This window comes from Melopsittacus undulatus, chromosome 1 (assembly GCF_012275295.1).
Source record: "Melopsittacus undulatus isolate bMelUnd1 chromosome 1, bMelUnd1.mat.Z, whole genome shotgun sequence".
In the NCBI taxonomy this organism is placed as follows: Eukaryota; Metazoa; Chordata; class Aves; order Psittaciformes; family Psittaculidae; genus Melopsittacus; species Melopsittacus undulatus.
In genome coordinates this window covers 132,688,683-132,716,435 of record NC_047527.1, presented here as the reverse complement: position 1 = coordinate 132,716,435, position 27,753 = coordinate 132,688,683, and the positions used below count along the sequence as shown (strand labels likewise).

General features: G+C 40.1%; 1 protein-coding gene across 1 annotated transcript in view; it reads left to right on the top strand.

Annotated features, from left to right (window-relative positions):
* Window positions 1–27,753, top strand: part of RBMS3 (RNA binding motif single stranded interacting protein 3) — a 707,098-nt gene that overhangs the window by 101,816 nt on the left and 577,529 nt on the right. Inside the window, exon 3 of the mRNA XM_034063359.1 lies at window positions 4,140–4,208. Coding sequence (XP_033919250.1) covers window positions 4,140–4,208 — 69 coding nt within the window. The remainder of the gene's footprint in view (window positions 1–4,139; window positions 4,209–27,753) is intronic.

The window sequence follows — 27,753 nt, the reverse complement described above, 5'->3', positions numbered from 1 at the left end:
AGCTGTAGAACAAGTTCTAAACATTGGCTTTGTTATCACAATATATATTCTTTTTTTGCTTTTAGAATCATAGAATAGTTTGGGTTGGAAAGGACCTTAAGATCATCTAATTCCAATCCCCCTGCCATGGGTAGGGGTGCCTCGCACTAGACCATGTTGCCAGGTTGGGCAACAACCAGGCTAGGTCCAGCCCAGCCTTGAGCACTGCCAGAGACAGAGCATTTACCACTTCTTTGTGTAATGAAGCATTATCAAGTAATGGCAGTTGTAACTCTTACTCCATGCTCTGCTTTTCTTCTCTAATTTTGCAGTGTGGCCTTACACTTTGACTGAATGAGAAATTATTTATGGATTGTATATGATCTTTGCTTGTATTGTATGCAGTCATTAATAGCCTTAGCCCAAGAGTGAAGTAATAACTTATCTTTTTATGAGCTCTCCTTTTAAGCTGTACTCAAATTTTCATGTATCCTTCTAAAGGTTTTTTTGTGTGGCTTCTAGCTCTCTTACCTACTGTGCTCAACAGTAGTATCTTCTGAGAATAGTTTTCCTGCAATCTATGTATGGAACAGCAGCTTTACACATACACTACCTCATTTGCTCTTCTTTTATCTTTACCACAGCTGCTATGAAAAGTACTTTTTCTTACTCTCACTAGGATTTGGAGGTGATCTGATGTTTCATCAGCATTCCTCACATTCAGGCTTGGTGCTTGAAGCACACCTTGCACCTGAAACTACAGATTTCATCATCTCCTACCAACCGTTGCCTGAGCAGCAGTGTGCAGGCCACCAGTTTGCTTCTCTCTCTTCTTTTCTTCCGTAGCTTCCATCCCAGATACCAAACCTCACATGTCCAGTTAGCAGTTTTATCACCTTCAGAAGTACACTTTGCTAGGAAAATTGTTGCATCTTTATAAAGTTTTTTTGTAGAAGTTTGCTAGTCTTTTAAAATGACTGGTGATCAGCTGCAGCTGTGTGAGTTCAGTCTCTCTTCACAGGTAAAGGGAATGAGAATGAGGGGCAAAGACATAAAGAACAGCTTGAGAAAGCATGTAATTAGAGCTGTCAGTCCTAATTAGTTATTAGTAGTTGGGAGGGGGTTTTTGTACATGAAAGGCAGTTTTCAAGGAGTAGAAATAGGTTGGAAGGTATAAGTGTTGGATATAAGATTAGCTAAGAGCTAATTTAGGGGGCTTGCTGTGTGGACCCTGGCAGAGTTGGGGATGGCTTGGTGTAGATGTTTGAAATTGTGTTGTCAAGAGCTCTATGAGACCAGAGGGGGACTTTGTGATCAGAACTTGTGTTAGTTGTGTCAGAGGGTGAGTCCTTAGGTGTTTTGTGCATATGTTCCTTCTTTTTCAAAGGAAGAGTGATAATGAAGATGATTTTAGGTGAAGGCAAGGATGTGGTTTAAGGGGCTGAATTCAGCCCATGTTCTTCTTGGTAAAATACCTAGTGAAAATGCCACACCTTGAGGTCCTGTTTGTTGTACAAGCTGCATGCAGAAGTTATTCATCCAGTAGAATGTGGTCTAGCTTGTGATCTTGGCTGTAATATGAAGGGTCATACCCATAGAGGTAGGTGGTTGTCCAATTTCTACTGATTGAAGGGAAGTAGGAGGGAGAATGTACATGTATGTGTGTGTTTGGAGTTTGACCATGCATATTTTTCTAAATCACCTGCCTTAAATCTTTTAACTGCTGAGACAAGTAGGGAATGTGATCTGGCCTTCAGGTTTTTTCCTCTTGCCCCTTAGAACCTGAAAAGAAGCTCAGATAGCATTTTTTAGATCTTTCAAAATCTACTTCAAATTATCTGATAAAGAAGCCCGTGTATGTGAGCAGTGTAAGCTTTTGCTCTATAACCTTGGAACATGAAAGTGACCTTACTCATTGATTTATCAATAGAGGGGAAAAAAAACTGGGAGGATGGAGAAAATACTGATCTAAAACTTCTTATATTACTGTTTCTAGTTATTTTCTTAAAGTGCTTATCTCTTAATCAAATTGGAAGATGGAGGTCAGCTTGGAAATACTTCTGAGGCTCTGGTCCTTTCTTGTTTGTAAAGTTAGACAAATGATCCTCTGCCTTTTTCCTTGGAGGTACTTGTCTGCTGGCTCTCTGACCTGGAAAAGGTTCTCTTGTTTATCTCTAATTTTGCAATATTGTTTCCCTATGGGATGTCTTTATTTGGGATGTCCTTGAAATTGAGGTGGAAGAGTTCAAGAGTGATTGCTGTAAAGGAAATGTACTTACTAGAGGCAGTGGGTGTTGTAGTAGGTAATAAAACCAAAGATTCTTTCTCTGTTTAGACAGGAGGAATATTTAGTTTTTTTTTTAATGGGAAAATACCAAAGACAGATATACATCATATATATATATATTTCATTATTTTTATATGTATGTGTAAAAAGAAAGGAGTGGTGCTTGTGGAAAGGCATCTTGCTGGAGAACAGCTTCCAAATGCTTCCAGGAAAACTCCAGCTATTGTTATTCAACTTGTTATTTACACATTGGCCAGTCTTTTTTCTGAAGCAGATGAACATAGTTTTGATAAGTTTTTATAAAGCTGAAATCAACATTGTGTGGGATTTTTTTTTTTAGTGAGGATTCTATCAAAAAAAAAGTTTTATTCTGTTGTGTGGCATATCTCTTTATTAAAAAGTGCTTATTCTTCTAAGGGTGTCTAATAGAAGCTAAATGCACTATACAAGAATGCTAATAACTACATTTGTAAAATAACTGGGTTTTGATTAAACAAACACAAAAGCACAGTTACTGTAGTGGCTGTTTCCCATTAGTGGGAATGATATGCTAGCTTTAGAATACGTAATGATGTGTAAGCCCTAGTGGTTATGATTGGCATAGAAATGTACTACATCCTTGGGTGTTAAAAGCCATAAGCTATTTATTTTCATACTTACAAAGAATATACTAGACTGTGGTATAAATCTCACATGGATTGTCTTACTTACATTTTTTAGTATAATTTATGCCCATATGGTTCAAATATGAATCTGTCCCTCTGTTAGCATGCTGCTGGTGACACAATATACTGATAAATTAGTATCTCATGAGGCTGCATCTGGAATATTGCATCCAGTTCTGGGCCCCTCAGTTCAAGAAGGACAGGGAATTGCTTGAGAGTCCAGTGCAGAGCCACAAAGATGATGAAGGGAGTGGAACATCTCCCTTATGAGGAGAGGCTGAGGGAGCTGGGTCTTTTTAGCTTGGAGAAGAGGAGACTGAGGGGTGACCTCATCAGTGTTTACAAGTATGTAAAGGGTGGGTGTCAGGATGATGGAGCTAGGCTTTTTTTCAGTGATATCCAGTGATAGGACAAGGGGCAATGGGTGTAAACTGGAGCATAGGAGGTTCCATGTTAACATCAGGAAGAGCTTCTTTACTGTAAGAGTGACAGAGCACTGGAACAGGTTGCCCAGGGAGGTTGTGGAGTCTCCTACGTTGGAGATATTCAAGGCCCGCCTGGACAAGTTCCTGTGTGATGTACTCTAGGTTACCCTGCTCTTGCAGGGGGGTTGGACTAGATGATCTTTTGAGGTCCCTTCCAACCCTTGGGATTCTGTGAATCTCATGTCTAGAAAAACTGTTTGGCTGTAGATGTTATGAATAGGTAACTCAAAACTGCTTGATCTTCCTGATACACATAGGCTTGTCACAAGTTTTCTTTAATACCCGAGTTTACACAATATAACAGTGATATACATACAAGATTTTTGGCTACTGAATGTGCAGTGTGGTGTTTTGATACTTCTGTAATATCAAAGGCAGTTTGATTATGAGATTGCTCAAAGCTCTATTCAGCCTGGCCTTGAACATGTCTATGAATGGGACATCCACACCTTCTCTGGTCAACCTGTGCCAGTGCATCAGCACCCTCATAATGATGAATTGCTTCCTTATATCTAAACGTTAAGGCACATACAGGACAGGGAGGTGATTTGGGACGGCCAGCACAGCTTCACCAAGGGCAAGTGTATCGTATTTATTGTCTTGAGTTTTTTGTTTAGGTTTTTTTGTTTACTGTATGAGTTTGGATGATTGAGATTGGTGAAGCTGACTGTGTGTGTGACAGATGTTGGTGAATACTTAACATGTCTGTCTTTTACTTTACAGAGAACTACAGCCAACAAGACTTCTGGTGCTCCTTCCTACAGCAGATGGTCCAGTTCACAGCCCCATCAGGTAATATGCCCTTGTCAAAAAGTATATGAAGTGCATGTTGATACATGCTTTCTTTTAAAATGAATCTATGAGAAGATCTGAGTGTTTATCTACCTGCATTTGGTCAAGTGGTTCATGCTGATCTCTGAGGTTGTTCTGACAGGATATCTTGTGGCAAATTTAGGTGCAGTTGCTGCTGGTGGAGGAGCTTGTACAGCTGTGACTCCTCTAATACCATGGTGCCTCTCTGGGTTGTCAGGTTGATGGTTATTATGGCTAGATCCCCCTATGCTTTGCGTCTTGTCACTTAAGCTAGAAGTGTTTGCTGTTTGGCATACACACTGTGTGTCCCATCTCCACAGTATATGTTGCACTACTTAAAATGACTGAATTGTCAAGTAGTTAAACTGGACAAAACTTTTAAAATGGACAAAAATGTTTTAGAACTTTTGTTCTAAATCTGGACTGAATCTGGAAAGCTGATCAGTGATAGCCAGGAAGCAATGTTATTGTTAATGATATTTTTAATAAGAGTTTGAATGATATTCAGGGTTTCTGTTACTTTACCAAAAGCAAGACGCTTTTGAGGCTTTTCTTAACTGCAGACAAAGACATGATTTGCTTTGTAATCAAAACACAATGTGTTTCAACTGAAGCAACTTCCTGTTTAAAAACTCTTCAAGTGTTTGGTCAGTATTGATCATATTAACATTGTTTTCCCCCCCAGCTTCTACTTTTTGCTTCTTTCTGACCTCTTCCTACCTTCACTTCCTCTTAAGAAAACCCAAAACCAAAAAACAACACTTCCCCACTCCCCACAACTCACCACACAAAGTAAAAATGCAAGTTCTTTTTAGCGGCTTCTTGCCCCATCCTAGAGGGTCAGATGGTGAGAAAGAAAGTTCTTGGAGTATCGCTAATATGTACTAGGCTGAAACAGCAATGAGTGTTCCCCTCTTCCTCTGTGTCTGCAGTTGCCCTTTTGATGTAAGTCTGTTAATGGGAGATTCATTCGTAAGTCAGAAGGAGGTCATCCTAACAAATCATACGAAATGTACCTTATGCTCTACACACTTGATTTCCCTTTTGAGGAGGGAAGGGAAGATAAGTACATAATAAAGATTGTTTGTGGTGTTACAACCCTGTCAAATCTCTAACAGAGCTGAGGGATTAACTACCAGGAATATCTGAAATTGTCTAGACCATCCAGTGTCTGCAGGAAAAAATTGTTGCACTGTATTAAAGGATGCCTGTGGTAATTTTTCTCTACCTATGTTGCACCCCACACATCTTAATCTCATCTCCCTTTGTCATTTGCACTCTTATCTCTTGTTTTTCATCTTTGTTTACTGTAAGATTTCTGTTTTCTGTGTTTTGGGTTTAAAAAGCTTAAAAAGTTACCGCACTGATATTACAAATGCCAGTACCAACTGTGAGAACGTATAGCCATGCCATGCTTCAGTTTGGGAGACCTGAGTACTGCTGTGCACAGTCATGAGCTGAGTGGCAAAATATTTGTATTGGATCAGAGATTTGTATTCAGCCTTACAACTTGCTGTCATCTTTATATAGTTTATTTAAGCATTTCTTTTAAGATGGCTTTTCAGGAAAGAAAAAGAATAAAGTTCAAATTTATATTGTCTTCAGTCTCATGCAGTGAAACCAGTGACTTTTCCACATCTTGTGGGGATCCATAGAGAAACCTAAGAGAACTACATGACTGAGACCTTTGTGTGTAAGAAATGTTGAAAGTTAAACTGATTTCCTCCTTCCCCAAGTTTTCTTTTTTAATTTCCTTTATCTGTGGGAAGTTTGAAGGTCCATTGGGTGAGAGATTTGGAAGGGGTTCTACAGGTGGGGTAAATGAGTTCCTGAATGCAACACATTTTTCACTAGCTTGTTTTGGTTTGTGCTGCCCAGACATGCTTATATTTTGTACTGGATAAGCTGAAGCATGTTTATCCCAAATACTCTGTGTGGGAAAGGTTTTTATTAAGTTCCTACTAATATTGCATTCGTGGATATGTGGAATTTGCATGCTCAGGGTGTTTTTGAGATGAAACTGTTCCCCTGTCCCTTGAGCCGGGGGAAGTGTTTTGTTGCAGGGGAGGCATCCTTAGAACTTGATTAAGAAGTTCCTTCTGACTGCGCTGGGAAAGAGGCATTGCTACCTGCTTCAAGCTGGCTTTTTTTCAAGTACTCCCTCAATGTCAGAATAAGAAGCCAGTAGTCTAAAAGGCTGATCTTTTTTTTGCAGCCAAAGAATTAATCTATTAAATGAAAGGATTGGAGGGTAGGCAAATCTCAGCTTCTGAACTGGCATCCATGGAGCTGTTTTGGACCTTACTGCCTTCAGATGCACTTAACTGGTGGGAGCGATGGAATCAAGAATACACAAACTGATGCTAATGAGCTGAAATTGCCTATGCTGCTGTTGTTGGCCAGTGGCATCACTTGGTATGTGAAGTCTGCAGCAATTTTGTGGAAAGCTCTTGGTCCTTCTGTGGTAGTCTGAAGACTGTGTACTTCCTGAAGTGCAACTTGCTCTTACTGCTGATGAAAGTGAAGGAGGAAGTGGCACTTTTTCAGGCGCAATGATATAGCTGATTTCTAACATGATGCTGCTTTAGCTCAGTGGGATGGCAGCCAAGTCAGAGTGTCTTACAGTGATGGCATATGCAGTGTGTCTCATTAGGAATCCTAGGAACACAGGCAGAATGAGACACAAAGCACTCAGTATTGCAGTGCAGCTGTCCCTAAAAGTGGTTTTAATTTTAACAATTCACTCATTACCAACACGGACTTAAGAATTAGGTTCTAGAGAATATTGGTGTGGTATAGCCAAAGTAGGTATAAAAATGAAGAAGAAAAGAGAATTAATTTGTTCCTTAGAAAAAGAGAAGGATTGCAACCTTTCATTTGCCACCTTGAAGTTGAGGGGTTGGAAGAAACCATAGGTGAAGGATCCTAAAAGAAAAAACAGGACAACAATCCTCCTAACTTGCCTATGTCCCTACTGTTGACAAGAGACAAAAAGTGGTCAGTGGCTAAGCAGGTGTTACAAATAGGGTTTCTGTGCAAGCAGAAGACTGATACCTTCCCTCTGGATGACTGAGAGAGGCTTTGTTTTCATACTCATGGGCACACTAGTGAGCTGATCAAGTCCAACAGTTCATTTGGTCCCTGCTATTTTCTGGCATCTCTGTGACAATATTCCAGGTCTCTCATACAAGAGTTGTTTCAGGGGTGTCTTTAGAGATGTGCAGATTGTATTAGTATCTTGAGTATTAGGTGCTAAATGAGCCTACAGAGTAATTGGTGTTTCTTAAATGGCATAAAAAAACATAGAACAATATCTTTCCTTTCCCCTTTCTATTAACAAGACATTAGCTTCTGAGCTAATGAAGTAAAAATGCAGAAAGTGAACATGTCCAAAGGGATGCCGGACAGCAGGACTCTCACCTAAACTTCAATGTTCCTCTGTCTGGCTCCATTGCTGCTTTGTTACAGAACTATTGCTCTGGTGTTGACAACACAAGTTTGTTGCTTTCTTGGCAGATAGTCAGAGCTTTGTACATTGCTGAACTTGGCATCAGTGACTTAATTAAGGTTGGAATGTGGGTTTGTTTTCTTCAGTATCTTGTTCTTTAAACACAGAGATAAGTACTATATTTTAGTATGCAGTGGATAACAGTTTTCTTAGGGCAATCAGAACACACAGTGGATGTTGGTAGACGTTTGTTGTAGGATCTAAAATTTAAATAGACCAACTCTTCTACTATTCTACATAGTAGTTTATAATACAGCTTCTTCATGATTGAGATAATGGAAGATCAACCAGTCAAGATGGAAGCTAGGATGTGTGATATTCCAGCTTTACTGTGGCTACTGTTTCATAGAATTGTCGAATGGTTTGGGTTGGAAAAGATCTTAAAGCTCATCTAGTTCCAACCCCCTGCCATGGGCAGGAACACCATCCACTAGACAAGGTTTCTCCAATCCATTTCCAACCTGGTCTTGAACACTGCCAGGGATGGGGGAGCCACAGTTTCTCTGGTCACCCTGTGCCAGTGCCTCAGCACCCTCACAGGGAAGAGTTTCTTCCTAATGTCTCATCTAAATGGCCCCAGAGTAGAAGACAAAGTGTGTGGTATTGTGGAAGTCTTCTGTGTTCATCCAGTTGATCTGGGTTTCCACATCTCTAGCACTAGGGAGGCTGGAAACCTCATTCTGAAGCACGACATCCTCCTCAATCCAATGGTTGCAAACCTTTTTGAGGTGAGCAATACCTGCTCAGTTCCCCATGGATTTATTTTCTTGTACTAATTTTTAGAAATGCCTGAGCTGTTTCCTGTGGGAAAACATACTGAGACACAAGAGCCTAAGAACAGTACGGCATCAGAGAGAAGGTCCATATGCCCAGTACTTGGCCTCCAAAGAGGCCAAGCATCAGTGTGTAAAGGAGAGCCTATGAGCATGACAGGTCTGCTTCTGCCAGTGTCCTGGGGTGCTCAAAGGCCTCAGTGCATGGGATCTATCTCCACTGGTACCCCCACCCCACTGCCTCCTGCCAAGGGCCCAGGGGATGTGTCTCAGCTCAGCCTAGGGCCTTTGGTCCCTGCCTGAGCCACACTGTAGATGAGCCTGCCCCCGTCTCCTGGATGGGTCTGGGACCTGCACTGCAGAAAGCTGATCCTTTGGGTGGACCCCTTAGATCTAGGGCATCACTTGCCATGCAGACTTGTAGGGGTCATGTAACATAACCCACTTAATTTCTATTCTAGTTTAGTGTAGTCCCTTCCATGCCATCCCATTCCATGCCCTATGCTCACCCTGAGCCGAATAACAGTGGCACTGTTACTCTCTTGCAGTGGCCAGGGGTTTTCAGCTCCAAAAACACTTTCATGGATACAAATCACAAAACTTACAAGTGGAAACAGGGTTTTATTTTATGATTCCATTTTTTTTGGTTTCTTATATTTTATCTTATATTACCTTATTTTTTTGTTATGTTATGGGGTTTAATTATGGATTGGTTGTTATTTTCACTCTGTTTCAGAGCTGATGCTCACAAGCATCAACACCTTCTAAGTACAAGCTGCTGTGCACAAGCCAGAGCCTCCAGAGAAATGGAGCCAAGGGAAGAGCAGAGCTTGCTCCCAGTCCAAGCTTGTGCTGGGAAATGGAGCCAGAGAGTGCCAGGGCACAAGTACTGAGCCCAAAGGGGAGCCCTGACAAGGGGCTGTGCTCAGTGTGAGAGAGGACAAGCAGTAACCCCCAGGGGCCACCGTGGGAGTCATGAAAGCTTCCTCCCTACTGGATGGGGGCACAGGGGGTCACCTGCATGAAGCAGAACCAGCAGCCTTTGGACCACAGTAGCCCAAAGGAGCCCTGTCAAAGGGCTTGCTCACTGCTACAGAGGAAGGTGAAAATCCCCAAGGACACTCACAAACCTCTGCTGGGGATAAAACGCCTTCCCCCCCCCTCCCAGCTGCAGGACACAAGGGGCCACCTTTGTGGTGCCTGAGCAGCAGGCAGCAACACAGTGAGAACAAACAAGAGGAGCCCTGACAAGTGGTCACGCTCAGTGCTCAGAGGAAGGCAAAAGAAAAAACCCAGGACCAATACCAATTCACCACTTCTTAGAGCAGAAAGATTGGTAATAGTGAGTTTCCTCTATGGAATCTGATATGTTACCTGAACACAAAGATTATTGGAGCACTTACTAGCAATGGCTCAGAAGATCCATTCCACTGAGGTGACTTTTCTTTTAAACTAGTGGAAGATACCTGGCTCTAAGTACTATAAATATTCCTGTATTTGTCTATTTTGAATCTCAGTTTTTTTCCATTCAATCTCACTTGGAAAAAGTCAGTATTGAGAAAGTCACTGTGTCCCTAATGACTTGGCTGTTTGTCTTTCTGATGAGCACTGCAAACAGTGGCAGTAAACCTTAGGTTAAGTGCCTGTCCACTAGAAAATGTCCCGAGAACACCAGTAGTTTTCCCAGAAACCACTGAACAGCTGTGAAATGGCAACAACATTTCTTCACTGTTGACCTAGGCTTGAGCTGCACCAGTCTGCTCATCTAAATGAGTGACTTAGTCCAACTACTAGGATTAAACCTTATTATAAAGGTCAAATGAGATCTGGCAACTTTCCAAAAGCAGCCCAGACAAACCAAGCCACAGAAATATGTTTCTGCCTCCTGGCACTTGGCATATCACCAAAAAGCTGTAGAAAATTCAGTGGGCTTAATCAGAGTTAATGAGGGAAATTTGTCAGTTCTGCCATAAATTGAGTATAAAATCCCTAAATACCTCCTTTCCATCGTTTCAGACCTATATGTATTTCTAACCATGCATCACCATAACTTTGCAACATTTGAACTTGGGTCTCATTGTGCTTTGATCTTAGCTACATTTGGTTTTAAATCATCTTTGCATAAGCGCATGGAATAAAATCAAATATGGAATGAAAAAAAAACAATTCTTTTTTTGACATGTTATCAAATGGGCTCTCGGAATTTCAGCAAGGCTTACCTTAGATAAGTCAAACTTGAATTTGGGGTGGAGGCAAGTTTAACTAGTTAAATACTCGTTGCAAGGCATATGTATAAAAGAATTATTATTTTTGTAAGTTCAATGAGGGATTGGAAAAATCAAATGTCTATGGTCAGTACTCCCAAGTTCACTGGTTTTATTACATCCACAGTATATTCCATGCTACTAAAATTATAGCTTTTTAGGATTTGTCTGCTATTAATAAAGTAGGTAGCCAAGTCAAGTATGAACTTGACTAATAGACATGGTTTTTCTTGTGTGTCTCACCTATTGTAGCACTTGCTCATTTCTTCTGCTAGATGTTGCTGGTTTCTTCCAGCAAACTGGAAACCCAGTATTAAAGTCTCTGCTTGACTCCAAAGTTTGATGCTTCCTCAGTAAAATTTGTGTGCCACAGCTGCTAGCATGATGTTTTTGATAAGTCATCATAAGAAGAGACTGAACCTGGCATTTGTTTTAAAGCAATGTGAATCTGTAGCCTGTGCCAGCAAAGCCAACTTCACCAAGGTCATTGACAGAGGCAGAGCAGATCTGTTAATCTCCGCGACTGCTATGCAAGTAACAAGAGTGTGGCACACCGGGTCGGCTACTCAGCTAAATGCACAGGTACAGCAAGATGTCTAAGCTATTTTTATTGTATGAAGAGAGCTCAGCCAAATGAGACTTAGGAGCTGTTTTATCTGTTGCCAAGCCAAGTACAACGTAAACTTAACTCTGAATAGCTAAGGCATTCTTAAGCAGAATAAGGAGGGAACTAAAAAAGGAAACTTCTTCAGGTCAGTGGCAGAATATGAGTTAATATACGTAGTGTTATTCAGAGGTTCTTCATCCAAGTGTGTTATCTGTTAATGTGGGCAAAATTACGAAGCAGCCTACTGAATTGAATGTAAAACTGTTTCATAAGTTGCAAGCAGGATGAGACCTTGTGCCTGGAGGGAATCAGTAGCAGTAGGTGAGATCTAACCCTATTCTTTTTCTCACTGCTTGTGGAAAAACACTTTACCTGATAGCTTCAGTAGTCTGTATCCTTCTATGTTAGCAGCTATCTTTTGACAGAAACTCAAACTTGCATTAAAAAAAAAGTTTTTTAAAAGCAGGGCTTATGCTGTATGGATTAGTGTAAATGGCAAAATGCGGGTTAACTGTCCTCTGCAATCTATATAGCTGGTCCCTCTAGACTACTCTGTGGGCTGGAGATAAATATCCTTCACCAAACATGGGATTTGGCCATTAGTTCCTATGACACAACAAGTATGTGATTCTAGTGTCGCACTACTTGAAAGTCTGGAGAGCGCATGCTTTGCAAAAGTTTTGATGACCTGAGTCTTGGTAACTAGTTATGTTAAATATTTCCTGATTATGGTACATAAACCTGAAACTTTAGGTGTAATGGTTATGGGAACATAAGAGGACTCTTCTAAGATGCAATATTGTGTTTTTTCCTCTTAGAGTGTGAGAGGGAAATATAACAGGTTTTCTTTTTCATCATTAGTCAGAAATAGCATTGTTTTTTTTGTGTTCCAAGCTGAGGTTCAGAAGATTCCATCTATAGCCCACCTAATCTTAAAATCAGCATGCAGGGGGAAAGCATTTTGTTCAAAATGCTTCTGAACAGCTGCCCTAATACATTTTTTTCTAGACCTGCTAACTTTTTTACTCTATTCACTTGTTATGTAATCATTTTTGATGACAAATACCAAATGAGTGTACTATGCTAAGTCTGCTCAGTGTACTTAGCTTTGCCTAGAGAAGTGTGTGTGCTGGGAACGAGGGAAAGTAATAGCATTTGTTATGACTTCCATAGAAATGAAACATTTCCAAGAAGTATCTGTCAGCTGCAGTTATTTTGACACTCAGAACTATTTTCTTCCTAGAAGAAGACTTCTATATTATTTTAAAAGACTGAAATAAATAGGGTTCTACTAATTTTAAACCAATAAACTCAAAATTCTCCCAATGTCACATACTGTATTGTGACTGAAAGCTGCCTTCCCTCTTTTGGAAGCCCTACTTCAAAACTGCAGAGTTAATTTGAGAACTGCCTGGAATGTTCCTCCCATAACTCCTTTGTCTGCTTTTTCTTAGTAGGATATCAATAAGCTTAACTTATCTGTGAATGCTGACTGCTCCCTATAACATGGCCTACTTTGACTGAGTTTGGTTTCTCAAACCTTCCTGACATTTCTATGTGAACTGTAAGAGTGCAGCAGAGAAGAGGTAGTACCACACCAAAGCAAAGTATGAGGTCACCCTTCACTAACAGCAGGCAATTCGTGGGGGAGAATGTTGTTATGGATTTCCTAACAATGGGGAAAAAGTTGTTGATTTCTTTTTTCCAAGAAAGAGGCTAAACTTTCTCCTGTGCAGATTTTCTGCTTAAGGGATGAGCTCACTCCAGCGCTTAAGGAATAATTAGATTAAAGTCAATCAGCTGCAAGACATGTGAGCATTCACTATCAGGCTTAGTTTTGTTGTTAGAACAGCTACACAGTTGAATTCTAAAAAAATTCTATATTGGATTGATTGAGTTCAGAACTCTTTAAATCTCTGAGTCTCTTATGGAAGCTGTCTGCTTGCTGCATCTAGCAGCATTACTTCTCACTCTTCTCAAGTTTCAGTTCTTGTCAGATAAGGTTCAGATAAAATTGTTTGAAATGGCACGTAATCCTACAGTGGGGTCTTTCCGTTACACTGTCTGTAGTATCCCTAATGTGTGCGTGCTGACTAATGGCAAGGATTGACAAAGGATTTTACACATGAGCATCTTGCCTCATGCTCTGTTAAATGTCATTTGATATCTTCTATTATAGACTTCTTCATTTTGACTTTGCTATGACATCTTCTTAAAAGAAAAAAGCTGCCAGCAGATGATGTTTTAACACTTGTCAGCAATTTGTCGTGATTCTTCTTACTTTAGATTTAATTGTTCTTGGAATGAACAGTTCAGAGAGATTTCTCAAAAATTCTGCTTTCTAGTTAATGCAATCAATTTGATGCAAAAGATAATCAGTATGACAAGTTGCAGCCTACATACATAGTACTGTGTTCCCCTCCACTTTATTCAGTATTCCAGTGTTTTTAGAGATTGGAAGATACATGGGAGCAGAAGAGTTGAAGTTATTTATAGGAGATTTTTCCTCCCTCTCCCCCGCCCCATCCCAGTTAAAAGTAACAGATGGACTCTGCTCTTTGTGCTTCTCATCTTTCATACTCAGGAAGCCTTAAACCTGGAAAGGAAATACAACCAAAAGACCGTGGCTGAATCTACCATCAGCTGCACTAACAAAGGGGTTGATGATTTTCCAGAGCAAACATTAGCTGAGGGGTAAAGCTGACCTTCAGAGGAGAAACAGCTGTCATTGAGCCTTGCTCAAGGGAAGTCTGGGGTTGGGGACATGTCTAGGGAAGATGGTCAGATCAGGTCTGATGGCATAGTACTGTGTCTCTGCTTTTTTAAACAAGGGACTGACAAAAAGTTCTCTAAACTCTTTCACCTTTCCTATTTTTCACATGAAAGAGAACAAAGCTGGCAGATGGATTGTTTTAATAATCTAAATGATGATCATTCCATTTGATAATGAACCATGCAAATCTGAAACAATAGGTGGATCAACAAAAATAGATCTGCAGGCTACATTTGGAGGAATAGCTGAAAAACCTAATTTGGTTGGGAAGATAGGTTGTGCTTTGTAATGAGAAACGACAAGGCATTTTGCTGCAACTGTCATGGCAACTTTAGAGCTTCTTTATATAGTCTAATTTAAAATGTATTTACCCTGTAGCAATGGAATTGCAATCTATGAATGAATCATAAAAGCTGGAGATGGAAAATACCCCTTGAGCATATGGACCGGCTCCTCAACAGGTACAGTTCATTTTAACTCAAAGTTAAAGAGCAGATATTCTTTGTCTTCAAAGTCAGTCTATTTGTCCTGGGTTGTTTTCCGAATGTGGACTCTATCATGGGTCTCTTTGCTAATCTTGGAGCTGGTCTTGGCTAAGAATTTTTCACTAAAGATCTCTGTACTTCAGCAGTTTGTGAGCTCTGCTGTATACTACTTGGCTCTACATAAGCTTGAATAGTCATTAAACACTGGGGGAAAACTCAGTTATATCAGGATGCTTACTACTACTACTACTACTACTACCCATGTTTTGGGGTACAGATTAGTTACCTAGTGAGTTAAGATCTTGATTGTATGAGTGCTCCTGTTTTATTTAATCGAACCACGTTGATATTTGAAATCAAGCTGTACTTATTGGGAAATGATGGAGGGGTTTTTTTGCCATTCTGTATGAAGTCATTCTATATTAAGATATTTACTGGTTTATGCTAAGAATTGGTGGAAGCTGAAACACATGATTGTGGTTCCAGAAAGAAAATAAGACTTTTATATTGTCAGTTGAATTGAATGTGAGGTTGAATGATGGTTCCCCCAGGACATTTGGAGATCCTGTGTCATCCTGAACAGCTTTTAGACTAGAGAGTGATTCTTTGAAACTTTCTTGATGGGTTCCTAGCTGAAACTATTTAGCTTCCCCAAATTCACCAAAGCTTACATTACTCTGTCCATGGTTTGGTATCCTACTGAAGGATCCTACTGTTTCCAAGGTCTATGATGATATATCTTTAGTATCCTGCAGTTCTGCCAGTGTCTGAGAACATTCTGTAGAGTGACCATCACCCTGTCTCTGAAGTGTGCTATTAACTTTGACTGGGATAATTTTAATAAGCATTCAACCTTTCCCTCATCAATTGGGTGGGTCACCTTGTCATAGAAGAAGATCAGATTGGTAAACAGGATCTGGCCTTCAGGAACCCATGCTGACTAGGCCTGATCCCCTGGTTTTCCTGCACATGCTGTGTGATCGTACAGTAATACCTCAGAATTCACTTACGTTGGAGGCCAGGATCCTAATTACAGTCTAAATGAAATTCTGCTCTTCTAAGAATCTGAAATAGGGATAATGTAGACAAAGAACTGAATAATACAATTCTGTATAAGCTTGGCTTAGATATTGTCATAAATCCACTGTATTTCTTGTTTCAGCTATAGTAGCTGTGAAAGATAATTATTAATGTGGCAGGGAAAATTTTGCACAGGAGTGCAAACTTAAATTAAACCTTCAAAAATGGAGGAAAAGCCACTAATAAGCTATTGAAAAGGCTGAAATAGTGAAACCAAATCCTATAGACTTAATGGAAACAAAGTTGTAGTCAATGATGTAAGAAGGACTTGAACAAAATGAGCCATTTTGTTGGTTTCTTTTGCTATTGTGAATGGTGATCAATGGGGAAAGCATCTGAACTGCAATTAGTGAATGGGAGTACCTCGATGGCTGAGACTGGTTTGAATCCTTCTTCACGCACTTGTTAAAATACAGACATTAACTTTATAGCTGCAAAATTAAGGAAGGAAAATTAGAATATTGTGTGCAGGTTTCTAACTGAGCCATCCAAAACTTCAGGAGGAAACTAATAATCTGTTAGAGTATTGTAGCATTACAGAATAGTTTGGTTTGGAAGGGATCTTAAACATTTAGTTCCAGCCCCCTGCCATAGGCAGGGTCACCAGGTTGTTCAAAGCCCCATCCAACCTGGCTTTGAACACTTCCAGGGACGGGGCAGCCACAGCTTCTTTGGGCAACCTGTTCCCGTGTCTCACCACCCTCACAGTGAAGAATTTCTTCCTAACATCCCTAACCTAAATCTTCTCTTTTTCAGTTTAAAGCCGTTACCCCTTGCCTTAGCCCTATGTGACCTTGTAAAAAGTCCCTTTCCAATTTCTTGTAGGCCTCTTTTAGGCACTGAAAGGCTGCTCTAAGGTTTCTCCTAAGCCTTCTCTTCTGCTGGCTGAACAAGCATAGCTCTCTCAGCCTGTCTCCATAGCAGAAATGCTCCAGCCCTCTGATCACCTTCACGGCTCTCCTTTGGACTTCCTTGAGCATATCCACATCCCTCTTGTGTTGGGGGCTGCAGAGCTGAATGTACTATTGCAGGTGGGGTCTCACAAGAAGACTGTCTTCTTGTGAGAATCATCTCCCTCAGCTTTCTGGAGATGTTCCTTTTGATGCAGCCCAGGATGCAGTTGGCTTTGTGAGCTGCAAGCACCCATTGCCAGCTCATGTTGAGCTTCTCGTCAACCACCACCCCCAAGTCCTTCCACTCAGGACTGCTCTCAGTCCATTATTTCACAGCCCATAATTGTGTTTGGGATTGCCTTTATACCCAGGTGCAGGACCTTGCACTTGGGGTTGTTGATCTTTATGAGGTTCGCACTGGTCCATCTCAGCTTTGGGTCCTTCTGAATGGCATCCTTTCCTTCAGTGTGTTGACCACACAGACATTCTTTTCATGGTTTACATTTGTGGGCAATGAAAATAGGAAGATAAATTGTGCTGTGTGTCTCCATACGCATGGCTGGCTGTAAGAATGGGTGTAGGGGGAAAGTGTTTTTCATCTTCCCTCTGACTTTTAGATGGGTCTCCAAAGACTAGACAAAACTTTAAGCCCCTTAGAACTACTGAGTTCTATCATCTCCTGCAGTAGAGTGCTTGCTTATCCTGCTGAAGATACAAGCTCTGCTTGTATCCATCTAATAGGAATATATTGAGTCTTGCATGGAGTGGAAGCAGGACTTTGATCAATACTACACGCACTTTATTTGAGGACCTACAGCAGAGGCCCTGCACTTAGAAAAACAATTGAAGTAGGTCTTGGGAACACTTGACAGAATGCGTAAACAGATGATGTTATGGTCTCAGTGGAAATCTAGCTGTATTGAACTGAGAATAGACCATACAAGGAGAAAATTGAAGAATACTTAGCCCTTGTAGTAGGACACCCTATGCAGTAGGCAGTAAGCACTGGTTTCCTATGGAAAATAAAACTGTAAGAAAACTATTTCCCTTGAAGAATGTTGTACACCTCTCCATGCTACCCAGTGAACTTCTGAAGGAGAAGCTTTTCTGTCTTACTGAGTGAAGCATACAATTAGTATCTGATAGTAAAAGTTAAAAGCATGAGTTGGACACAAGAGGATATGGGTGGAATTTTTTGTGAGATCTTGCGTTTCTTTAGGGGGAAGCATATACAGTTTGGAAAATAAATATATTACCCCCAAGCTTCAATCACTTGTGTTCCCTGTTTTTCTGTACAAACTAAACCAAAACCATAAGTTTCCAAATCCAGTTTGTGCTTTGTCACTTGTCTTGGAGTTGTTGAATACAATGCCAGTCTCCTACAGAGGTGCTGGAATCATCTATATCAAACTTTCAACCAGCAAGGATGCTCATTAAAAACTCTTATGTAACTTATAAGTGACATAAGGGCATCTTCTGAGGGAAGGTGACCATCTGCCTGAACTCTGTCAAGAAACTGGCAGACTCCTAGGTAAAAGTGGCATGGATCCTGCAATGTACTTGGATTTTGACATTAAAATAGCCTGGCTAGAGTCCTTCACTGAAGATACCTAAAACAAACTGAAAAACTCACTAAGGTGAGGAAAGGTTATTCTGTGTAATAATAAGGTGTTGAAAGGGTAGGAAAAAAATAATTATTTTCCACAGCAGGGAAAAATTATCATTGGGGTGCAATTTAGGCTGGTTTTTGTGCCCATGATCAGTAATTCCTGAATGATCTGAAAAAGTGGAATAATAAGATGGTACAGTTCTAGCAAATAAAGTGCTTGGGCAAAGTAGGCTGAAATCTCAACCGCCCTGAGAAGTTTTAAGTGGTATATAGAATAACAGTTTCATGTAAAAAAACTAAGAAGGAATCCATCTCCTGTTCTCTGACTTCTTGGGAGCCTGCAAGGTAGCTGTCAGGCAGTCTGTTCCAGAGCAAAACAATTATCCTCATGGAAGGAATAAATAGAGGGGGCTTAACTGCTGTGTAATACTGTAAATGCAGAAAGCATGAGTAGGTTCAACATGATTAAACAAGACTTGACAAAGCCTGCTGAGGTGTATTCAGCATAGTGATGCATATGTAACTCTTGGCTCTGAAAGCTGTCAATTTATTAGGGGTCAAAAGACAGGAATACCTACTCAGGAGTAGTACCACTCCAAGTTTGCACTGTTACTTGTACCTTTTCCTGAAGCAGTTTCTACTGTTGGGATTGGAGGGCTACAAGACCCACTTAGACCTTTACTCTGAATTGTCACAGCTGTCCTGCTGATACTTGTGTGTGTGTTGTATACCAAAAGTGAAGGATATGTTAGGTTGAGAAGAATAATTTTGACATGTGGGGCAGGCCAGATCTTCCAACTTCTGCTGGAGTGTAGCAATAATCCATCACCACGGCATATTGTGTTTGAGTTGATACAGCAAAAAGAGAAGTAAGTACCGCGTGGATGCAAGTATCGGGCAACTTAAGGCTTTCCACATCAAAGCCACCAATTCCCACGCAATATTTATGAAGGAAAAGTGAGGTGAAGTCAGCATTCAGAAAGTGCTGGAGAACTTTGGGTTCAGCTTGCTGAGGTCTCTGGATGAATACTGAGATGCTGCTCAACTTTGCTTTTGCTCAAGCTGATGACTGTGGAGATTTGCTAAGCAGCCACAAACTTTAGGGAAGGGATTAGAAAGGTGGGGGACAACACTACAAACAGTGAGGCTTTTTTCCTGCTTCTTTTTGTCTTTCAACTTCTTGTGGTTTCTCACTCGGTTAAAAAAGTTAACTGAGCTGCTTTCTGATGATATTATAAGAGAGCCAACACTCCTTTTCAGAGCTGGTCCGCATTTCTTGAGGGAGGCTCATTCCAGTGTCTGCCACAAGGAGGCAGAAGTATTAAATCTTAGAATACTTTTACAGCAGGCCCTTGGTATGTATCTCAGTTTATTAAAACCATGCTTTGGAGTATCTGTAGCTGCTTCGGATGTATACGGGTATTTGGGGAGAGGGTTATTTTGCAGGGTAGAATCCAAAGCATTAAACAAGTTTGTGCTTAGTGGGGTTTTGCTTTATGTTTTGAAAAGGTGCAAGGAGTTATAAAAATATATCAGCATCAATTCAAAAAAAGATCTCCTGTGACAGTTTCCCACCCTTTGCCTTTCATAGTGATCGCTTTTGGTCACTTCCCCTTGGTAAAGGCAACTCTGAAGTCCAGATCAGTGACAGTGGCAAATTAACATTGCAGTAATTGTATTTTCAAATATGCCTGGCTTCCTGTTCAGCTAATATGTTGCTTACTCAGCTGCTTGTGGTAATTTAGAAACACAGCATGGCATATTCTAGTTTCTGGACTACTTTCTTGGTGGGGATGTGGTCTGATTGCACTGTGATAATTCTCTTAGAGGAAAGCTGTAGAGGATTCTAAAAAGCATGAGTGGTTTAATTGAGTGTGATCCCTGCACAGCACTACTGAATGCAAATGAAATCTCACTTGCATCCTAGTGAACAGAGTATTGAAAGCTTCATGGTGTCTTATTGTATATGCTTTTTATACTTGGTAATGCACATGAAAGAAATTGAGAAGGGGAGGTAAAATTCAAAGTGAAAGATGGTATTTTCTCCTTAATTTGGCTTGCTTTGCTTAAGTATCAAAGTACCTGTGGCAGAAAGGTCACTCAGTTATCTGAAACTACTGCAACTCAATACATACCTGGGCATAAGGGAACTTGTTTAAGGACATGGTACCATTCATAATGTCAGTTGTCCAACCTGTTACCATCTGTGTCAGACTTCATTGAGCTGACTGGAAATACAGATTCTGTGCTGCATGCTTTAGACCACTACATCTATTAATGTAAGTTAGTTCATGTGTTGAAATCCAATTAAAAGAAAAATTTCTTCCTAACTAAAAATGTATGTGGAAGGAAAGCCTCCTCTGCCTGTAAAAGCATGTTGCAGTCTATTGTATAAAGATATATTGCAGGTTAAATTACAAATTATGACACATCAAAGGTGCTTTCTGATACTCTAGCAGCAATCAGACATACAGGCACGATGTTTCTGTGGTGTGGTGACTTACAACTAAAAAGGAAGGAAAAAGGCATTTGATAGCAGATCTGCAGTTCTGTAAAACAGTGTATTGCTTTGCTATAATCCTGTATGCAATTGCATATTATTGCACTTGTGCTGCAGCACACGAGCAGAGTAGTGGAGATCATGGATGCAGTGTGCTGTGCTATGTGAGGCTTGTGACCTTGTGTGATACAATCACTGTTCTTATATTTGGGTGGCGTATTGAGGGCATGCTTTTACACAGCCCAAGGCTTGAATTTGGGATCACATAATCTAGGTTCTCCTCTAATTAGTTAAGTATACTGGACAGTTTCGTGTGTTAATTAATAGCCAGTGAGGCTGTGTAAAAGGTGGTGAGTAAATAAAGCATCAATATCTTTACATCCTTTCTTACTGTATGTATCAAGAGTTGGTTATGCCTACTTTTAAATGGAGAGCTCTTTGATTTTGTTTCAAGCCTTATGGAAGCTTTGGCTTGAAAATAATCATATGCTCCTAGGGAAATAACTTCAATAAAGTCTAGTTTCTGACCTAAAATTATCTTCCTTTTCTCACCTTTTTAGATTAAATGCAGCTCTCTTTTTTAATTATTATTTTCATTTTATTCATTGTTAAATGTTACAAGGGAGATAACCAAAATAGTAACATCCAGTCTCTGTCCTTTGCTTCGTACTTTCTCATGCTTTCATCAAGTGCTTCCAGAAAAAAATAATCTATGTTATGTTGTTCTGCCATAGGCTTTATATATTGGTAAACTTACCTCCTGTGAGAGGTCTCTGTCAAAACCACTACGAGGAGCGTAAGATTAATGCTTTATATACAGAAGCTGTTTAATGCTGTGTTACAACCAATAAGATCTACGTTGCCTTATTAATGCAAGTAATCACTTAACCTTTTTGACAACTGACCTTTCTTCTGCTGTGTTTAGGATGATCTTGTGCATCTCAGTGCCGTGAAAGCTGTCATGCATGTTTGGCAGATGGCAGAGTATGTGTCTTACTGTCATACTGGAGCTGCCTTACACTTGCTTCTTCTGGTGTTGCAGTATTTTGTCAGTTTCTTCAGTTAAGAATGGCCTGTCACACATTTTCTTTCTCCTCTTGACTAGCCACAACAGTTTTAACTGCTATTGAGCTTTGCCATTTGACTGACTTCTGTGTTATGGAAATGATGTGCTGTATGCCTGACTTCCCATTTCCAGGTAAATCACACAAAGACAAGGGAGACCAGCTTACTGTAATGATACTTCACATTTTCAGATATCACAGCTGAGCAAATGGCCCATTGCTTTGATTACAGTGGTCACTGAGGTAATGTCTGACAGGATTTTTTTCTAGTTCCCAGGTGTCTGGATAATAGTCTGTGATAATGATGTTATTGTGTGCTTTTTGTAGTGAAATGGGTGATTCCTACCATGCTTGAAAATCTGCTGCATGTTTCAGCACAGCTCTATACCCTGTTTCTTAGTCTGGATATTCCAGTGCACATCACAGTTCTGTGCTGGGTCATGGCCCTGCTGAGGAATGAACTGTATCTTTAGAGCCTTCAGAGAAATGTTTCTATTTCAGAGTGACTCCTAGATACTAAGAAACTTTGAAGAAGTATTTTGTAGTACACAGAGTGTTTTGTCTTGCTGTGCATAACACTGAAGTATTTTTCAAATCACCTTTGAGAGCTTAAAATGTTCTTGAGTCTCACTTTTTTCTGCAGTGTCTGACTCTGTGAGTGGAATTGGTATAAACTTTGCATTTTTTCTTTTAATTTTTAATAAAACCTTTTTTTAACCACCTTGAAGTGGTCTGAAACTGGTTTAGTTTAACACTTCATGTTCTCATTCAGATGCCATGCTTTTCTAAGTCTGTCTTAAAGAAGTCAGCAATATATCTGTTAATTTTTTCCTTGTAGTTGTGCTAGCAGTGACCCTCCTTTAAAGTCTTCTGTTTGTCAGTGATACTTCCTATGCACAACTTTCCATTCCTGAGAAGTATTACAGTGGTATGATGTGAGTTTGACTACTTGTCAGTCTTTCCTCCCCTCCTAACCCTTCACTTGAGTGATTGTTCCCCCAGCAGGAGTAACCCTGGCATGAAAGCTCTGGGCACTGGGAGCTGCCAAAATGCATGCTAAGAGGTCCCTTCCTTGCTAAGGAATTTCAGGAATGGGGTTGTTTTTAGCACAGTTTTAGTGAGACCCAACTCGTTCTGACTGCTAGATCTCAGTTTGCAGAGCTGAAAACTTCAGAAGATGCTTTTACAGTTAATGAAGCTAAATAACCTTTGATTTTACTGAATCTCTTCAGGGAAAGATGTGTGCTGTAATGCTTATACCTCTTCAGGTAACAGTATAATCTCCTGGTGGACAGCAAGCATATAGTCCTGTATGTAGTTCTAATCTCAATCAGAGATTCATATCGTTTTTCTTTTATCTTGTGTTTTACTTCTCTGGCTCTTTCTAACAAAGAGATGAAAATGTAATTCCAATCTCCCTTGCTGTCTCTGGAGCCATTTACTTGTGTTATCTGTTTTGTGCCAGCTACACACAAGCATGTCCTTGGTGTTGATACTAGCCTGTGATTTAAAACTGCTCTTGCTCTTTTTAGTTTTGTCATATGCACAAAATATTTCATCTTTGCACTGTGTGCTCTCTTGCTGCTGCGTGCTTTTACTTGGTTTGCATGGATAGGTATGGTTTTTCTTTTGTAGTTGTTAGCTTTGATTCCATATGCAAAATCTCTCCTATGAACTTTCTCATGGCTCTCCTCTACTGTACTTATTTATTGCATTTCTGTTTAACTTTTTGACCTTGTATAAAGTACCTATAAACCACAGGGTAAGGTGAGGCCTTGTAAGCAAAGGGAACATCAGTTGTCTCTTTCTGGAGATGACTTCTACTATAACAAAGTGGAATTACACAAAAAAAAACCTGCACTGCTCCTTCACAACAGTTTGCTGCTTGTGGCTCCTGGTAATCAAAAAGGCTCACAAAATGAAGCTTGAGTGGGCTACACTCTTAACAGTCTTTTTGTTCTTCTTTACCAACACTCCACTAGCAGTGGGTGTGAGTGTTCCTGCCCTCCTTGCTGTTCTCACAGGGAATTACCCGTTGATAATTTCTCAGCATGCACAAGGTTTCAGTGCATATAAACACTTGTTTTACTTTCTCATACCTCAGTTGCCTGTTAGGCCCCTGCTACTGCTGACATTGCAAAATGGCTTGAGGCTTCCCCTCTCCCTCTTCCATCTTTGCCCACTACCAGTGAATTCAGCTCATTGGATGAGCTGCTCCTGAAACCTGCCAGGAACAAGCTGTGCAAAATCATGTCTGACCTGAAGAGAGGCTGAGTCTTCAGTAGAGACAACAACTGAACTCTTATCTGTGCTCAGATGTACTTTCTTCTGCCTCAACTTCAATAAGGCACTGCTGCTAAGCTGTGTTCCTGCCATTTGGTGGAATCAGGCTCCAGCAGCACATCTGTGAGGAGCAATTGAGAAATGTGAGATTCTTTGAGGTAATACTGTTTCTCTTGTGATCTCTTGGGCCTTTCTGATGTAATGGCAGTTTGAGTAGTAGAGTGGAGGAATCAGCCCCAAAATGGTTTTGCTGGGGAACTGTGAGCATATGGATATCCTCTGATGACAAGTTCAACACTCTTCTGTTCGTACAACTTCCTGTCCCAAGTTGTGTGACCTTATAGTAGTGTTTGTCTCATAATACACCTACCCACTTGAGAAGGGAGAAGAGAAGGGGTCTTCCAGTCCAACTGCAATAAGTACTAGCAGGTATCGACACTTATCTTTCACGCTTCCTTGTGTGATATTGTGTATTTGTATGCAATACTGGTTATAGTCCTTCACTTTCCCTAAGAAGTTTTAGTCCAAAATAAAAAATTTTGTTTTGAGAAGAAATGCAAAGAATACATGGGCAGAGCTTGTTCTAATTGCAGGTGAAGAAGTACCTAGAGAGGAAAAGCAGCTCTTAGCCTTGTTGCTATGCTGGCAAGGACTGTGTTTGAGTTGAGTATGGGGAGATTACTTTTTTTGGGAGCTAATATTCAGATGTGATTCTGCCACCATATGTACTTTGGGAACATGATTCTTCTGAATATCTAAAAAGGCATGTAAGTTGACTGGTGTACATGCACAGGGTTTCTAGGAACTACAGGTTCCCCTCTCTGCTGTTAAAAAGTGCAGATTACTTTGACAAGCTCCTGTGATGACTAAGAGTAAGGCTACTCTTATTGTCCACTTCATTCATCTCTTTAACGATTCAAGATAGGATGGGATTTTTTTTCCTTTTCTGATTGAAAGATATTCCACTGATGAACATACCTAGATATACATAAATCTGCTCTAACACAGATTTTGTGTGACATCAGTTGTTGTCTTCTGTTGAATGATTGCAGCTTTTTCAGAACTCTAACTTCTAGGATGCCTGTAGGAGATACCTTGGCTTTCTCGCCCATTTTATGTTTAACATGTGTTACAGGCAAGACAGTGAAATGCTCTTTTTTTTTTATCTCTTCTTGTATGTGATTTGTGGTACCTTTACATATACCCTTTGAAAGCAAAGTTCCTGGAAAACTGCAGTTTCCCTGTTAAGTATCTGTTTTATCTTCATGCATGTGATTCTGGTGATTGTAAATACAGGTCTTGACTTTATTCCTTTTGTGTTCCTTTTTTCTTTTTCCTACTTTTTTGGTAATCTTTAAATACAAGGTAGTGGGCTGCGTGCATGAAAGAGTGGAAGTATCTGTCACATGGCCTATTTCTAATGCATAACTTGTTTTGACTTTTTAATATGCAAGATATCAGTGTAGCACCCCAACAATATATGAGTAAATGCTGAGCTACAAAGGTCTGATCTTGCAAGTATGTACTTAACCTCAGGATCCTGAGCAAACTTACAGACTTAACGACATTAGTGGCAAACAGTAAAGCTGGGGCTCTTCCCTGTATATACTCCCATTGAACACAACCTTTTCTGTTTTGTGTGTGTGTGTGGTTTTGCCTCCATACTGACTCGATTGCTATTTCTGAGAAGATACAGACCACTCACTAGTTAGTCTAGCTTTTTAAAGTAGACCAACTTAACTTGAGAACTGAAATCAGTGCTCTTCTTGTATGATCTAAATAATAGTTTGCTGATTTGGAAGACAATATTTGCCACATAATTTGCTGTTTGTCATACAGTAACCTTAAAGTTAGTGAGGTTATGTTTATAGCTGTGGCAACAAGAAGTAAGCAATCACAGTACTCAGTGCTGTTCTTTTGATATGGTAGTGAGCTGCATTAGTCATAAATGCTGATACTTAAAAATTAGTATTTATTCACAAGCATCTCAGTTGCTCTTAAGTATTTATATTTTGGGTATCATTGGCTCAAGAAGCATTAACGAAATGATGATTATGTGTTGGTTTAAAGGGTATGAATGTTTAGTACTTCAAGCAGAAAGACTTTGATTTATACTTGAAATCACTGGTAGTAAATGGAAACATGGCACTTAAAGATACACTCTTACAGATATTTCCCTTGGCAGCTCAGTTTGAGGCAGATTTTTTCCTATGGTTGTGCATTTCTAGGGGTCTTGAGTGTGAACTAGTTGCAAGGATCCACCCAAGCTTTGTATGCACACATCAGCCATACAGTGTTTTACCAGGTGTTTTTTTCTTTGTTGAAGATAGGTGATAATATGAATTGCCATGGTTGTTTTGAGTTTGGACTATTATGCAAAGAACAGAGCAGTGCAAGTACCTTTAATAGTGCCTTTACTTCTGTTAGCACCTGATGACCTAATCTATTGGACTACTATTATGAGCATTGAATTGATACAATAAAAGAAAAAGCCATATGTATATTTCTACATCTATTTTATAATTTTATAATTTTATAATTTTATAATTTTATAATTTAATTACACATTTCTGGGTAGATTAAAGAATAAAGGGTGGGCTAACAGCATTGATTTACTAAAAGTAAAGCATGCCTAACCAACTTTCTGTGGTAAAATGACTAGGTCTGTGGACAAGGGAGGAGCAGTGGGTATCATTCACCTTGACTTTAGTAATGCTTCTGCTGTGGTTTCCTGCAATATTCTTATGTCCAACGTAGGGATGGGCAGTTATCTCGATGCATTAAAAAAATAATAATCAGTTTGGATGATCAGGCTTAGGAGCTAGATCCAGGTAGGGCTGCATGCTACTTAAGCTGACTGAGTGGAGTAGTACAGGGGTCTGTACTGGGACCTGTTCTGTTTAACATATTTATTAGTGACTTGGAGAAAATAACGGAGGACACTTTCATGTTCACACATCATGCCAAATTGGAGAGAGTGTGTCAATATGCTTGAGAGCAGGATTGCCATCTAGGAGGTCCTAGACTGGTGGGAGGAATGGCCTGGGAGAAACCTTATGAAAGTCAATGAAGGGAAATGCCAAGACCTGCACCTGAAAGAGAATGAGTCTTGCAGTGACACTGGCTAGGGCTGCCTGGCTGGGAAGCAGCTCTGGGACAAAGGTGCTGATGAACATGACAGCAGTCAGGCAGCAAAGCAGGATAACCAGAGAGGTTGTTCAGTCAGTGTTCTCCCATGCACCAATGGATATTTTCAAGATCCTACTGGATAAAACCTTGCAACCTCATCTGAGATCACAGTTGGCCCTTTGAGCAGGAGTTGGACTGAAAAGGAATCAGGGGTGGTCATACTGAATTGAGTTTTCCTACAATTCTTGTGACTTTCCGCAAGGAAATCAATGTCCACATGAAATATTATTTGCTTTCCTGTGGAATATTTTGGAAAAAACTCTTGTTTTTTTCTAGGAACCTGCCATATTTTTATTTAAGATTCAGGAAGAGTTGTCTAATCTCCCCAGAGTAGTTATAGATATAAATTTCAAATTCAGCAAGCCTGAAGCTTAGTATATTGATGAGTACAATAAACAGAAAAGGAAATTTAATAACCTGATAGTAATCTGGCCAGTAAGACAGCAAGATGTGCGTTATGATTCATTCAGGTTCTTGCACAACAGTCACCATGACT